This window comes from Lepisma saccharinum, chromosome 2, assembly GCF_977018435.1.
Source record: "Lepisma saccharinum chromosome 2, izLepSacc3.1, whole genome shotgun sequence".
Lineage (NCBI taxonomy): Eukaryota > Metazoa > Arthropoda > Insecta > Zygentoma > Lepismatidae > Lepisma > Lepisma saccharinum.
In genome coordinates, this window is record NC_139230.1 from 86,823,393 (window position 1) to 86,837,626 (window position 14,234).

General features: G+C 36.9%; 1 protein-coding gene across 2 annotated transcripts in view; it reads right to left on the minus strand.

The window, feature by feature from the left end:
- Nucleotides 1-14,234, minus strand: part of LOC145984085 (elongin-B-like) — a 103,921-nt gene that overhangs the window by 67,591 nt on the left and 22,096 nt on the right. The window contains exon 2 of one of the 2 annotated variants that reach the window (XM_083117488.1): nucleotides 3,234-4,379. The exons of the other annotated variant lie outside the window; for it this stretch is intronic. Coding sequence (XP_082973614.1) covers nucleotides 4,002-4,352 — 351 coding nt within the window. The 5' untranslated portion in view covers nucleotides 4,353-4,379 and the 3' untranslated portion in view covers nucleotides 3,234-4,001. Of the gene's footprint in view, nucleotides 1-3,233; nucleotides 4,380-14,234 lie in introns of those variants that run through there. 2 annotated transcript variants of the gene reach the window in all.

Sequence of the window (14,234 nt, forward strand, 5' to 3'; positions counted from 1 at the left end):
AAGTAACTTTAGGTTCCTGTACAAATTGTTAAAATATGTGAAATTTTAATTGCTATTTTTGATTAATCAGATTGAAGGTCCAGGAAAAAAAAAAACATTTCCCTCGTCTGCTCCATTTAGCAGAACAAGCTTGTTTAAACTCCACTTTATTTTCCGATATTGTAATCGAGACTAGACTAAAGTGCAATCTGAACCCACAGTTAATATGCCTCCATGGGGAATCAAACCCCCTACTCCTTGATTACAAGGCGACAGCGTAATCACTAATTTACACAATTCTTTCTTTTTAATTCCTGTCCTGACTTTAACAGTAGTTGTGAAGAGAAACTTGGTTAATTCACACTGAGGTATGTTCTTTTTCATTATAATAATCAATGGTAATAGGTATCATTTAATAAATAAATCTAGCGGATATGTGCATTTACTAAAAGCACATATTTTCTATTGGCCATGTAAATTATGAAGACATGGGAGATTTGGTCCCTTCATTTGTCATCGGACAACCATTTATTTTTTCTAATGTCCATATCAGAAAGAAATACCATCACATAAATAAGTAAAACCAACATAAGATCCTGTTAATCAAATGATCTCTAAAGTGTGCAAAATTGGTTTTCTTCTAAGAAGATTTGCTATTATGCCTAAAAACAATTTCCACATCTAAATTAGAAAGTAAATGCAACTATATTTGGAATACCTTGTGCATTCTTACTTTCAATAATTTTATGTTTATATGGGGTGTACATAAATAATAAGTTGAGTTAATATTTTTTTGGAATGATATTGAGGCAATATGGCATGTTTTATTATGTAGGGGCTATATTTTTCATATTTCAACATATAAAACATTGCAGCTTCTAAAAAATAACAGCCATAACAATATGCCCTCATCACTCTGCCCCCTTTCATACATCTGTGCCTCCTTTTCGAGTGATACCATGCTTCACCACTCATTGTGTACGTCAAGCTATATTGAATTAAGCTAAAAAAAATTTAAACCAAAAGGGTGGTAATATGACATATCAAACCAGGCTAGAATTTCACAAGAAATGCAGTGATCAAGGTCTTTCAACATATATTTAACGTACAAAGTTATGAATGCACGCTCGTAACCATTTTCTCCTTTTCGAGGTGTCAGAAGCATTAAAATGCCTCTTAACGTATCAACCACCATCGAGATCATATTGCCATGAGAGAAGTTCACATGCCATTGCACATGATTCTGATCAGCAACATCCCTGAAGAATTCAATATTGTGGATGATAGTCTCGGAACAATTACTGTGATGCTTCCTTTGGAAAAGTCCTTCACAGTGACGAGGATAATTTAAATGTTCATGGTGATAACTTCAGAATATGCAATATTTGTCATCTGATAACCCACTTTGGACAGATCCAAGCCGAATGGTTGGTGCTGGTAAGTTAATGGAGTAGTGTGAGGAATGCGATTGGTTGGTCCATTTATTGTAAATTCTGAGGGCTACTTGGATTTATTAAATCAACCGGGTTTTCAACCTTGCTTACGGAATAAGGTACTTTTCCATTTTTTTTCAGCAGGGTGGAGCACTATGGGAATGTTGTGAGACAGTTTCTTCAAGATAAATTTCCTGGTAGATGAATTGGCAGCACGGGACCTGTTGAATACCCTCCACATTCCTCAGATCTAACACCTTTGGGAAATGGTATATGCAAGGGCACAGCTAGGTAAATCAGATTGGGAGGCAAATCTGAAATTTGTTCATATGAAAAATATTACCAGAAAAATAAACAACAACACACACACACAGTACATAGGCATATAAAACTACTATGAAATGTATGTAATATACATGTGAATACCGGGGGATCAAATAAAAATTACAATTCAACAATTTTGAGGAAGGCAAATCAATTTATATACTTACTATATTAAACTATTTTTTTTTTTACAGCAGTTTGTCTTAAGTTGTATACTTTGTGCTTGGCTGAGAAACAATCTTTATTTTATCAAAAGTATTTCTCTTGCAGAAGTGCTAAGATGATTTCATATATTCTGGCAAATAATTCTGTATCCTATACATTCTGGAGAATCCTCATGTGGATTGCATTTGTGGTTGTCTAGATACTGGACATACTAACATAGATATTAAGTTTACAGAGAAACAAAACTACTAGTTATATATCAACATGACCACATTCTACTGAATGTATAGGTGAATTCATATAACATGTTTATTTTTCAGAATTTACAAAATCAGCTTAGCAGTTTCACAGGAGATATGTTTTTCAAAATATCGGCACTGCTGAGACATGCAAAAAAACAATAAAACGAAGCTTAAAAAACAAATATTTTTACAATATATCTCTATTTTCTCCTCTGTGGAATTCACACATCTGAATGTGAGCTTACCTATATAACAATCTTTTTTATCTTTGCCATTAATTCAGGTAAAATACAAAAGTTTAGTGAGAGTTACATAGTGCAAAAGAGTCTATGATGTTCAATGGCATTGAAATTTCTTGCTCAATTTGTAAAGCTGCTGAAGCAATGTTCTTCCCTGGTTTGATCTGTTTCTCAGATAAAATTTTATCCTCTTGTATATGTTAAATATTAATGAACCTATTTGCAATTATGGTTCTTTGTGGAAATCAAGAACTATTAAAGGGTCAAAAATATAAAGAAGTAATTTCATATCACAATATGAGTTTGAAGCATGAAAAATTCTCCCAAATCAACTGGGAGATAAGATATTATGTAAAAATAAAAACTCCAGGGTCCAGCAGGAAAGTATTTGGAAATAACAAAAATAATGCCTTCGACTTAACACTGTCAAAAAATAAGATGATAACATGAAAGGATACAGCTGGGTGCAGACAGGCTACTATTGTGGCTACCAGTGAATTCACATAACCACAAAGGTGCACTGAATACAATACTCTTTTTACTAGAAAATCACCGAAAAAATTTATACCAATCCTTTAATCACAATATAATTGCACAAAATATTTTCATAGTTGCTATTATTAATTAAAACAGAATAAATTCCATTCCTCAAGAAGTTGAACACATTTTCAGATTTTAACCATTTCAAATTTTCAAAACACTCCTTCATATAGTGCAAGTCATTATTTATTTGTTATCCATTAACAAATCATATACATACACATAAACTCTGTTTCTCAGTAACAAGTATAATTAATTGTATACTTATTACAAACACTTATATTGAGAGCGAAGCAAACGAACAAAAAATATTATTATAATTTCATTTATTTGCAAATAGACAATATAAATTTACTTTCACAAGAGTAGAGATGAGTGAACAACTTAGGGCTTACCCTTAAACCCTGAGCAACACAGACTACGGTACAAAATATTTTTTTTCTTTTTTTTACATTACTTGAAATCTCACACCATAATAAAGTTACACATAATAAAAATTATCAAACATTCACAAAATATCCCATCCAACATTTGCAACTTTCAAACTGACTACAAATGCAATGCAAATTAAACAAACTAAAAAATGATGACTTCTTTATGAGATTATAGGAAGTATTCTTGCTTATGAATGAAATAAAAAAAATAGTTTGATACATTTTTAGTCTTGTGGCATCTATTTATCAACAGTTTTGTCTGCTTTCTCTCACAGAAAAGGAACAAAAGTTAGGTGCTATTTACAAATGCATGAGTGAGGCTAGAAAAAGTTTAATGTCTAATATAATTTAATGTGTAGCATTGCTAAAGATTTGTGTTCAGATCTATGCAGTTCTTATTTTGGTAATCCAACACACCAAATGGAGGAAAAGTTCTTTAAAAAATGCTTCTACCTTATTTCAATTAATTTAGATAAACAGAATACTAAAGACACTTCTGAAGTTTAATTTTTTTTTGCTGTTCTTTAAATATATGCACACCAATTTTCCCATGGAGTAAACAGATCAGTTTTGATGGAAAGCAGCTGTACAAGTTATAAAATGATGAAATGAAGCAGCTGTACAAGTTACAAAATGATGAAATGATCATGAGGATTGTTCTTGGCCATTGGTTTCTTGTGATTTCATCACATCAGGGAGATCAGGTGGGGCTGAGAATGGCGTGAGTTCCAACGCTTCAAATTCACCATTATCTAACCTGATTGCAAGTCCAACCGTAGCTGGAGACTGTGCTTTTGCAACGCTGCAAGTCAGACCATAATCGTGTAGCATCTTTTCATCTTCCATTGTTTGATTATCCTTAAAAAGTTGCTGATTTTGTGGTGGCACTCTGAGAATTCCTTCTATCATTTTCTTGAGCTCATAGACTGGAGTTGTGTCTTTTGCATCTATGAAGATAGTTGTCTTCTTTCTTCTAATCATAAGGAGTACATCCATGATTGCAATGACCTGTCCTTCAGTTCCCTAAAATGATGACAATTCGAGGTTACCTAAAAGTAGCAGCTTTCACTGCCACAACATATATGACACAATGTACAATATGTAAACAACAATACATCAGTATATTGTACTCCAGTGCAGAACTTGTGCTGTAAATGTGTACAAGTTATCTGAAGCATCTTTGAACACATTATTAAAAAAATAAAAAAAATAAATACATACAATAATGATTGCACAATAGAACTAGGACAATAGACAATCAATCAACTTTGGCACTTCAAAACAAATGCTGAGAAGACTAGCAAAATAGTATGAATTTGAATAATTGTACATTTGAAAAAGGCATAGATTTATAAGATTTTTTAAAGTGGACAAAGTTAATGGTGAATAAAATTTCATTGCAAGATGGATATACCGACTGCAACATAGAGTTGGAAGTGGTTGGAAAAAAAACCCTGCTTTTTTTGGCTTTTTTTCACAAAAGTGTCTCAAATCAATGACAATAGTTGGCAGTATTTTTGCTGTTCCATGGTTTTCGTTTATCTCCCTACTGTAGAATAGACACTAATGTCTAAATATAAAATACAATTTACAATATGAAATTCGTAGCTAGACAAAAACAGAGTTCTTTCCGAGTGTTATCTTCATATTTCGGTAGGCTTATTATCCATGTAGTATAAAACATATTCACATAACTAGAGTAGTTTTGTATATGTTTTTAATAGAACCTAATAGTATATGATTTTCAATGCTTGAATTTGTTATACGAACACTCATCTGAAGCGAAAAAGAAAATATTGCATAATCATAGTTCAAATATGTATAGACTTGCTGTCACATATAAAATTAGTTTTAAATTTGTCATCAACCCCTGGGTGCAACGGTACTTTTGCAGCTTGGTGGTTGAAAAACACCTGCACTAAACAAACAAGACTGGCTGCAAATGGAAAAAAATCTATATAAGAAATCTGGAGTGGACCTACAGTTTGAAATAAGATCCGGAGCACTCTGCCTCCATGTGAAGGATTGAACTTAGACACCTTCTTATTACAAGGCAACAGCATTACTTTATTCCACTCCAGAGGCCCATTCATGATTATAAATGGAGCATTCTATCAAAAAGCAGGCCTTTATCTTGTTAAGTATAGAGAGAATATTCAGACGGAAGCAACACATGACAGTGCGGGAGGAGGGGGGGTCACATTGAAGTGACATGGGCACCTTCAAGTAAGCATCCACCATGCAAACACAAACAAGACCGAGGCGGCATGTGGCATGCCATTGAAGGAGCTTTCAGACTGAAGTCACAGATGACATGCGAGACAGACTTCTTCAGTATAAAGCAAAACATTGACCGTGCATGTAAGCAAAATAGACCGATGCAACCGTGCACGATGCATGGCATTGAGAAAACAGTATAATCCGAGCAACAGGCAAGTGACATGTTTAGCTTGTTGTCACACTTCAGTTCAAAAGGTTGAATGGATTACTGCTTCCAAGTGACACATGTCACTCGTTGTTTTGGTCTGGAAGTTCCCTGAGAAAATGGTACAGGCCAAGTGACAAGCGACACTTGCAGTTCATGTTGCTTTGGTTCGAAAGGTTGCATTTACTTTGAAGGGTTGGTTTCCAAGAGCCATGTGTCGCTTCTGTCTCAAAGATTCGTTAAACAGGACATATAAACACATTCAAGTAATATGTATACATCTGTATATGTGTTGTGAACAGTAAAGATTTTCAATTGTCCCGAAACATCAAATATTTTGATACTAACATTTGTTTCATATTTAATGATATCAACATTTAAATTGAGATACAAACATGTAAAAGCCTGTTCTAAGTCAATTTCATGATCAGAAATGCTCATTTGGACTTCACGTTTAGTTTTTACCCTAGTTTACCCACACCGTATGAAACTTACATACCGGGAGGTCGGCTCACAGGCCACACTGTCACTCACAGGTCACTATTTCAAGAAACCATTTTATAATTGAATCACTGCTTCCTTTGCTGATTATATACACAGTACGGCAATTTGAAAGCGAGACTGGTGCTGTAAAAATAAACAAGTCTTCATAGAAAGTTAGTACCAGGGATCATTCAAAGTAGGACCCTCCTGCATCCACACATTGTAGCGCAATGCCTACCAGTGCATGGGAGGATTGCTGGAATTCGTTTTGTGTAACGCTGTTTAAAAATCCATGTCTAGCCTTTTTGATTGTTGGTACATCATAAAAGTAGTAACCTTTCAGTGCAGATTTTGGTTTAGTAAATAAAACAAATAATCACACAGCCAGATCTGACAAGTAGGCAGGGTGTGTCAACACAGTCGATTTAGGGCCAAAAAGTTCTTTGCAATCACAGTCTTGTGACTTGGGGCACTGTCATGAAGCAGATGCCAGTTGCCTTCATCCCGATACTCGGGCCTCACACGTGTTATTCCTTGCATCAAACATTTCAGTACCTCAGGATAAAATGCAGCAGTAACAGTCTGTCTGAAATTTCAGTATTCAGTAATGATTGACCTCACTTTCTCAACCAATTTTGGTGTTTTCACCATCCCTGCTACACCTGGATGCTCGTCATGTTCAATTGGCTCCCATCCTTTACTGAAACGCCTGAGACATTCAAATACATTCGTACAGGATAAACAATTGTCCCTATAGACTTGCTACAACATTTGAAACGTTTCCGCAGCAGTTTTACCCAAAAGCGCACAAAACTTGATGTTTGCTCTTTGTTCCATGTTGAAATCACAACACACTTTCATGACACGTGCCCACATTCAACAATGCCACAAGCGACAATGTCACGCAAGGTCAACGAGCTCTGCATCGATTTTTCATGAGATACCAGTTACTTGTTCGCACCACAGAATGCTTGCACAGTGGCGCCACCTACCGAGCAAAAAAATCAGTCTTGATTTCAAATTGTCTCACTGTGTATGTGCAGTTATTTATTAATTACAATAATTGGAAAAATTACTATCCTTAATAAAAAATTATAACCAATTATTTCATGAGTCTCTCCCATATATATTATCATTCACTAAAACTCAGAAAATCCAAAATAAATTTTATTAATTTTTTTTTAGTTTGTAGAAGTGCAGTTGTTTATTAACCTTTTGCTGCCCATGCGTCTCGAACGAGATACCCAAATGTAACCCTCACTGTCCCAAGCATCTCGATCGAGATGCTGTGTCAAGGTCGTAGTTTTTACGTTATAACTTTTCTATTTTTGGTTAGAATTTCGATTTTATTTTTTTATATTGTTCCTAACACATGTATTTAACAGAAACGGTTTTTTGCAATTTTTTTTGTCTTCATGAAAATGGAGGGGAAAAGGCGGGAAAAGGGACTTCTCTTTTGAGGCTCTTTTCAAGGTCAATTTTTTTCCGACAAAGGAAGACCGGCTTTGTTGTTCTAAAGCAATGCTTTTCACTCCCTCCTGCTAAGTGCATTCGAAGGAAGCTTGCTTATCAGTATCCGATGTCAAAATGAAAGTTTTCCGTGAGGATGCAAGCAGGGGGTGGGGGAGGGGGAGGGGGAAGACTGGTTGTTGAATCTGCGTTGTGAGAATGGAATTTCGAAGCGCGCTGAAGGAAACCTTTGTTTTTTTTAGCACAAGTGTCCACAAGTGGCAACAGGGGTTACCCAGCAGTCTAAAAATAGAATTTCAAGCAGCTGCAAGAATTGGCGCTCATTTTTCACTACGTTGTAGCTTTTTGTCCGTGAATGTTGTGCGTAGGTGTCGTTTTGTGCCCAAGTGTAAGGACATTTTTTGGGTGAAGTGACAATTTTTTAAAATAATTTTTGGGGGTTTTCTCCCTTCCCCCTCCATATATACGCCAAATTTGCACAAATTTTGCATTTTGACATTTTTTTTCGGGGGGGGGGGAACACTATTTTTTTAAAGAAAAGTATTTTTTAGGGGATTTCCCCCCTTTCCCCCTCCATATGTACGCCGAATGCGCATAAATTATATATCGTCTGAATCTGTGATTCATTCTGCGTACAACGGTATATCGTTCATATCTCCAGGGCAAATAGTCTCTGAGCTAAAGTCATTTCAAGGTACCGCTGCATTTTGGAGCTTGAATCAGTGGCGTGCCGACAATTCCTTTTGGGGGTATAACTCAAGTTACATTGGTCATATGATAATAATGCAAATATTTTTGTGTTCCTTACATGTTAGCAATCATTTCCATGTGCATGTCGACACTGTCATGTACTTTTTGCTTGAGGGGAGGGTGGGGAACAAAATTTTTTTCCCGAAATTTTGGAATTTTGAGAGTTAGCCCCTCCCCCCACTACATACATGCCGAATTTGCAAGAATTTCATATAGTCTGAATCTCTGGTTCATTCAGCGTACAACGGTATATCACTCATCTCTCTAGGGAAATTAGCCTCCGATCTACACTCATTTAATTGAAACTCTGCATTTTGCTCAAAATCGGCTCGGGACAGAGAGGCTTACATGTGAGAAAGGCCTCAATAATTACCATCATAACCAACCAATTGTACACTGTCACTGGCATGAGTGTCTTGAATGAGACACATTCAAAGATGGCACCTGATATGCCCACGAAGTGCATTTTGTCTCCTAATTACATTACATTCATGTTTTTATAAACGAAAGTAATAAAGAAATATTGGGAACATCCTAGGAAACGAATGTAATTTCTTTTTAAACAGTTGTAAAATATAAATAAATATACAATGTCACATCAGGTTTCAACCAAGAGGGGCATATTGTCATTTTTAAGATAATTTATAGAGAAAATCAAACGAGTACGAGTTCACATGCTAATGATTGGTAGAGCACTTCCTTTCTTGTTCAATGATAACCCGATTGGTAAAGCACTTCCTTTCTTGTTCAATGATAACCACTATGTGACATGCAATAATAATAATAATAATAAAAACATATTCCAGATATATAGTCACAGATTGCAAATTGGAAGCTTGCAGTAAAAACTGTAAGTCAACCTGTTCCAAAACTCTCATCATGACTATAGCAAAATACTGCCCTTGTGAACTTCATGAAAAAAGTTCATATGCCCCTGTAGTTGGAAGTGTGGATCATACTGTTCTGTTTATGGGCAGGCCAGATGTGGCAGCCAGTTATTCTTTGGGCAGTAGTTAGGTGCAGTGTTCATTCTAAATCCAAAAAGTTAAGAGCAGTTACAGGAGAACATTCTTGCACATTCACTTGAGATATTTTTGCTCCATTTCTTTGTCATTTCCATCATTCGCATACCCTGATGAACGTGATGGAGAGGGGAAAAAAAAAGCATTTTGTTTGTACAAATGTTCCACAAATACTACTTGCACATGTATGGAGCAGTAAGTATACTGCTCCATACATGTGCAAGTAGTATTTGTGGAACATTTGTACAAACAAAATGCTTTTTTTTTCCCCTCTCCATCACGTTCATCAGGGTATGCGAATGATGGAAATGACAAAGAAATGGAGCAAAAATATCTCAAGTGAATGTGCAAGAATGTTCTCCTGTAACTGCTCTTAACTTTTTGGATTTAGAATGAACACTGCACCTAACTACTGCCCAAAGAATAACTGGCTGCCACATCTGGCCTGCCCATAAACAGAACAGTATGATCCACACTTCCAACTACAGGGGCATATGAACTTTTTTCAAGCTTTGTGCTGGTGTTTGGGCTGCCTTGCTATTTGTCAACAAGTTGCTTTCCTGATGAAAGTGAGATCACATTTTATTCGCATTTCTGGCTGTGAGTTTAGGCAGGGATGTAATGATACAAATAATAGTATATAATAACAACATCAATAATAGTGATAATAATAATGCCTTTGAAATTATTGTGAAATTTAAAGTGTGTCGTATTTAGCATAATTCTAGCACAACCAGCACTTTACTTACAAACAAGAGTGATTGGTAGAGGCACATATTTTTGGTAAATAAAAAGGCAACATTTCGGTACAAAAACTGGGTCAATTTCGGGTTCAAAAGCGGTAAATAAAATAAAATATCGGTGTTATAGCGGTGAAAAAATGGATGAAAAGTGGTATATAAAAAGACATATTGGTTTTAAAATTGTGAAAATAATCCTAAACTTGATTTAAAAACTACACTTATTCCACAGAATTAACATTTCACTTCTAATAGCACATTTATGTAGTTATCAGAGTATTAAGTTTATTTCTGTGTAAAGGAGTCCATTTTTGCTTCTCCTATATTAACAGCAGAATTAATCAATTTTCCGGGAATTGCATAACTCTCAGGATAATTCAGACCTTGGAAGGTGTCGCGTCGGTGAATAAAACCTGAATTTCGTGTTTAAGAGTTAATTTCGCTTTTTGCAGTTCATTTCGCATTATTTCGTGACAAAATATGGTCACAAAATGCACCTCACACCTTTCAAAAACATGAAAAAGTAACACTACAATGTGTTTTTTCAAATTTCGTTTTTTCATCAAAAACGAAATATGCATGCCCCTAGTGATTGGTAATTCTCCTTGAGGAGTGATAGGGAAAATAGAACATGTGCCACTTTTTCAGCAATTTCAAAAATTGTGCACCTCTTAACTCATACATTAAAAATGAAAATGCATTACAACACTTTAGAACTCTTCCCACACATGAACAAATGCACAGTGACTGTAGCAACCTGAGGGGCATTTTCCAAAAACACAAAAGCTCCGAAGCTAAATCAGGGAGAAATTTTAAATCTCAGAACATCAATAGTTGAAGTTCATGTGTTACTTGACCTCCTACTGTTGACCGACTGGCAGTGATTTTGATTCCATCTGTAAAGGAAGGGCCATTTGCAACAAAAGGTTTGGATCTCTGGTTTCTATGAACTTAGTGCAAGGGTAATATCCTCAAAGCAGGTAGATTACATGACTTTGGCTACAAACTGGTAAGCAATGAAAAGGTGAGAATTTTGGTGTCCAACATTTGCTTCCAAAGATTTTCTTTGGAATAGCAAGTTTGTTCCCCATGCAGGGTTTCCAGTTCTGCTACAAATTTACTGGAAAATTATATACAGGGTTAGTCAAAAGTATTGGGACAGGCCAGTAATCACGAGACACGTGGACGGAGGAAAATCACATGTTGAAAGTGGGTATTGGTGCGGAAACTGCATTGAATGGGTATGTGGCCATCATGGCAGCCATCTTGGATATCACACAATATTTTCAAATGGAAACTGGTATCTATGACACATCAATTTAGGCTAGAATCACCCCACAAATGACAATCCGAACTCATTTTGGACCTATCACCATTCGTGGAAGAGATAAGGTGTGATACGTTTGACTGCAAAAAATTAGATTTGTCTGAAAGAATTGTTTATTGTATTCCTGTGGGTAACTGTACACTGCAAATTACAGAGAGCATGAACAAGAAAACATGACATTGACTTACAGAATGCCTAAAAGCAAGTGCTCAAACTGCTTCCCGTCAACTGTCTGACAATATGCCAACCGATCGAAAAAACTGGAAAGTGCACGTTGTAGCATATCCCGAGAAAGTCCTCTTGTTTCGTCCACAATGCAATTCCGTAGATCATTCAGGGAGTCTGGTTTTGTGCAATACACTTTGTCCTTCATGTGCCCCCATAAAGTAATCCAGGGGTGATGCTACATTCCCTGAACATAACCCAATTTTGAAGTCAACTGTCGAAAGAACCATTCGATGTTTTGCAGTAAGTGGAAGTGTTAAAGACCATATGCGATCAGGAAGGCTGAAATCGTGTAGCAACGAGGCAGTTCTTTGGATGTGTTAAATCTTTTGTGGAAAATACACATACATCAACAACCAGTGTTGCCAACATGCTGGACATTTCCCAGAGCTCAGTGCAACGAATTTTAGTGTGCAGTAAGTTTAAACCCAAAGTGAGATTAGTGCACAAACTGACGGAAGATGACTTGAGCACCATATTGAATTTTGCGAACTAATCATGCGAAATATCGATAACGATAGTATTCACCTCAATGACATTGTATTCTCTGATGAAGCAATATTTATGTTGAAACGGGCAGTGAACCGACATAACTGCTACTATTGGAGCAATGAAAACCCAATGGAACATCATACCCAGTATCCACAGAAACAGAATGTTTGGGTAGGAATGATGGGAAGCATCATTCTTGGCCCTTTCTTCATTGACTCCAATCTGACAGGTGAGAAGTATTTGACAATGCTTCGTGAACAGATTGTCCCTGACATCCAAATGTCCACACAGGACCTTAATCGTGTTTGGTTTCAACAGGACGGAGCGCTGACACACTATGGACGGGAAGTTCGACAATACTTACATGAAACCTTTCCACAACGATGGATTGAAAGACAAGGTATGATCGAATGGCCTGCAAGATCTATCACTCCTGGATTACTTTCTACGGGGGCACATGAAGGACAAAAGGTATCGCACCAAACCAGTCTCCATGAATGATGTATGGAATCGCATTGTGGACGAAACAAGAGGACTTTCTCGGGATCTGCTACAATGTGCACTTTCCAGTTTTTTCGATCGGTTGGCATATTGTCAGACAGTCAACGGGAAGCAGTTTGAACACTTGCTTTCAGGCATTCTGTAAGTCAATGTCATGTTTTCTTGTTCATGCTCTCTGTAATTTGCAGTGTACAGTTACCCACAGGAATATAGTAAACAATTCTCTCAAACAAATATTTTTTGCAGTCAAACGTAGCACCCCCTCTCTCTTCCATGAATGGCGATAAGTCCAAAATGAGTTCCGATTGTTGTTTGTGGGACGATTCTAGCCTAAATTGATGTGTCATACATACCCCTTTCCATTTGAAAATATTGTGTGATATCCAATATGGCAGAATCCAAGATGGCTGCCATGATGGCTACATCCCCATTCAATGCAGTTTCCGCACCAATACCCACTTGCAACATGTGATTTTCCTCCGTTCATGTGTCTCGTGATTACTGGCTTGTCCTGATACTTTTGACTAACCCTGTATAGTGGCTGTCTCACCTGATATGTTGTTCAATGTTCTGCGAGTGTGCATAAAGGAACATGACAACATATTGGCAGTGGCCGCGGTGGCTCAGTCGGTAACGTGTCTGACTACCATGCTAAAGGTCCCGGGTTCGATCCCCGGCTGGTTCAAATCCGGGAACTTTTCTAACGATGGAAGCGGCTCTGGCACCCACCCAGTGTTGAATAACATGGGTACCTGGGGGAAACCCTGGGGGGTAAAGGCGGTCAGGGGCATGATGCTGATCACATCACCCCCACTCACGACCGGATCAAGAAAGTGTGGGGCGTTACCCCCACACCACCTATACGCCTTCATGGCATGGTGTTATGCACAGGGGAACACTTTTTTACCTTTTCTTAACCCTGTATAGGCAAATTTAGGATAATTTTTAGTGGGCAGAGTTACAACTGGTGGGGGCAGCCCCTTCCTCCCCTCTAATGATGTCCCTGGATATATGCACAAAATATCCATAACATTGACCATCTGAGGGAACACATAATTGCTGCTTTCGATGCTGTCTCACCTGATATGTTATTCAATGTTCTGCGAGTGTGCATAAAGGAACATGGCAACATATTGGGCAGATTTCTTAAGTGGAAGATATGCATATAAGTATTTACTGGTTAAAGATACATTGAAAAACCTTCACCACTACATTTCTTGTAAAATTCTAGCCTGATATGACATATCCTATCACCCCTTTTTAATTTAAAATTATCGAGTTGAATACTAAAACGTCAGCGCTTCTAGGCTTTTGTGGCTCACATGATTGTCAAGAATCAAGACAACTTTGCCTTCCATTTTGTACCTCGTAAAATGTTGTAACCATTGAACAAATACTTTGTCATTGATGTAACCTTTCATGCTCATGGCCACAATGGAACCA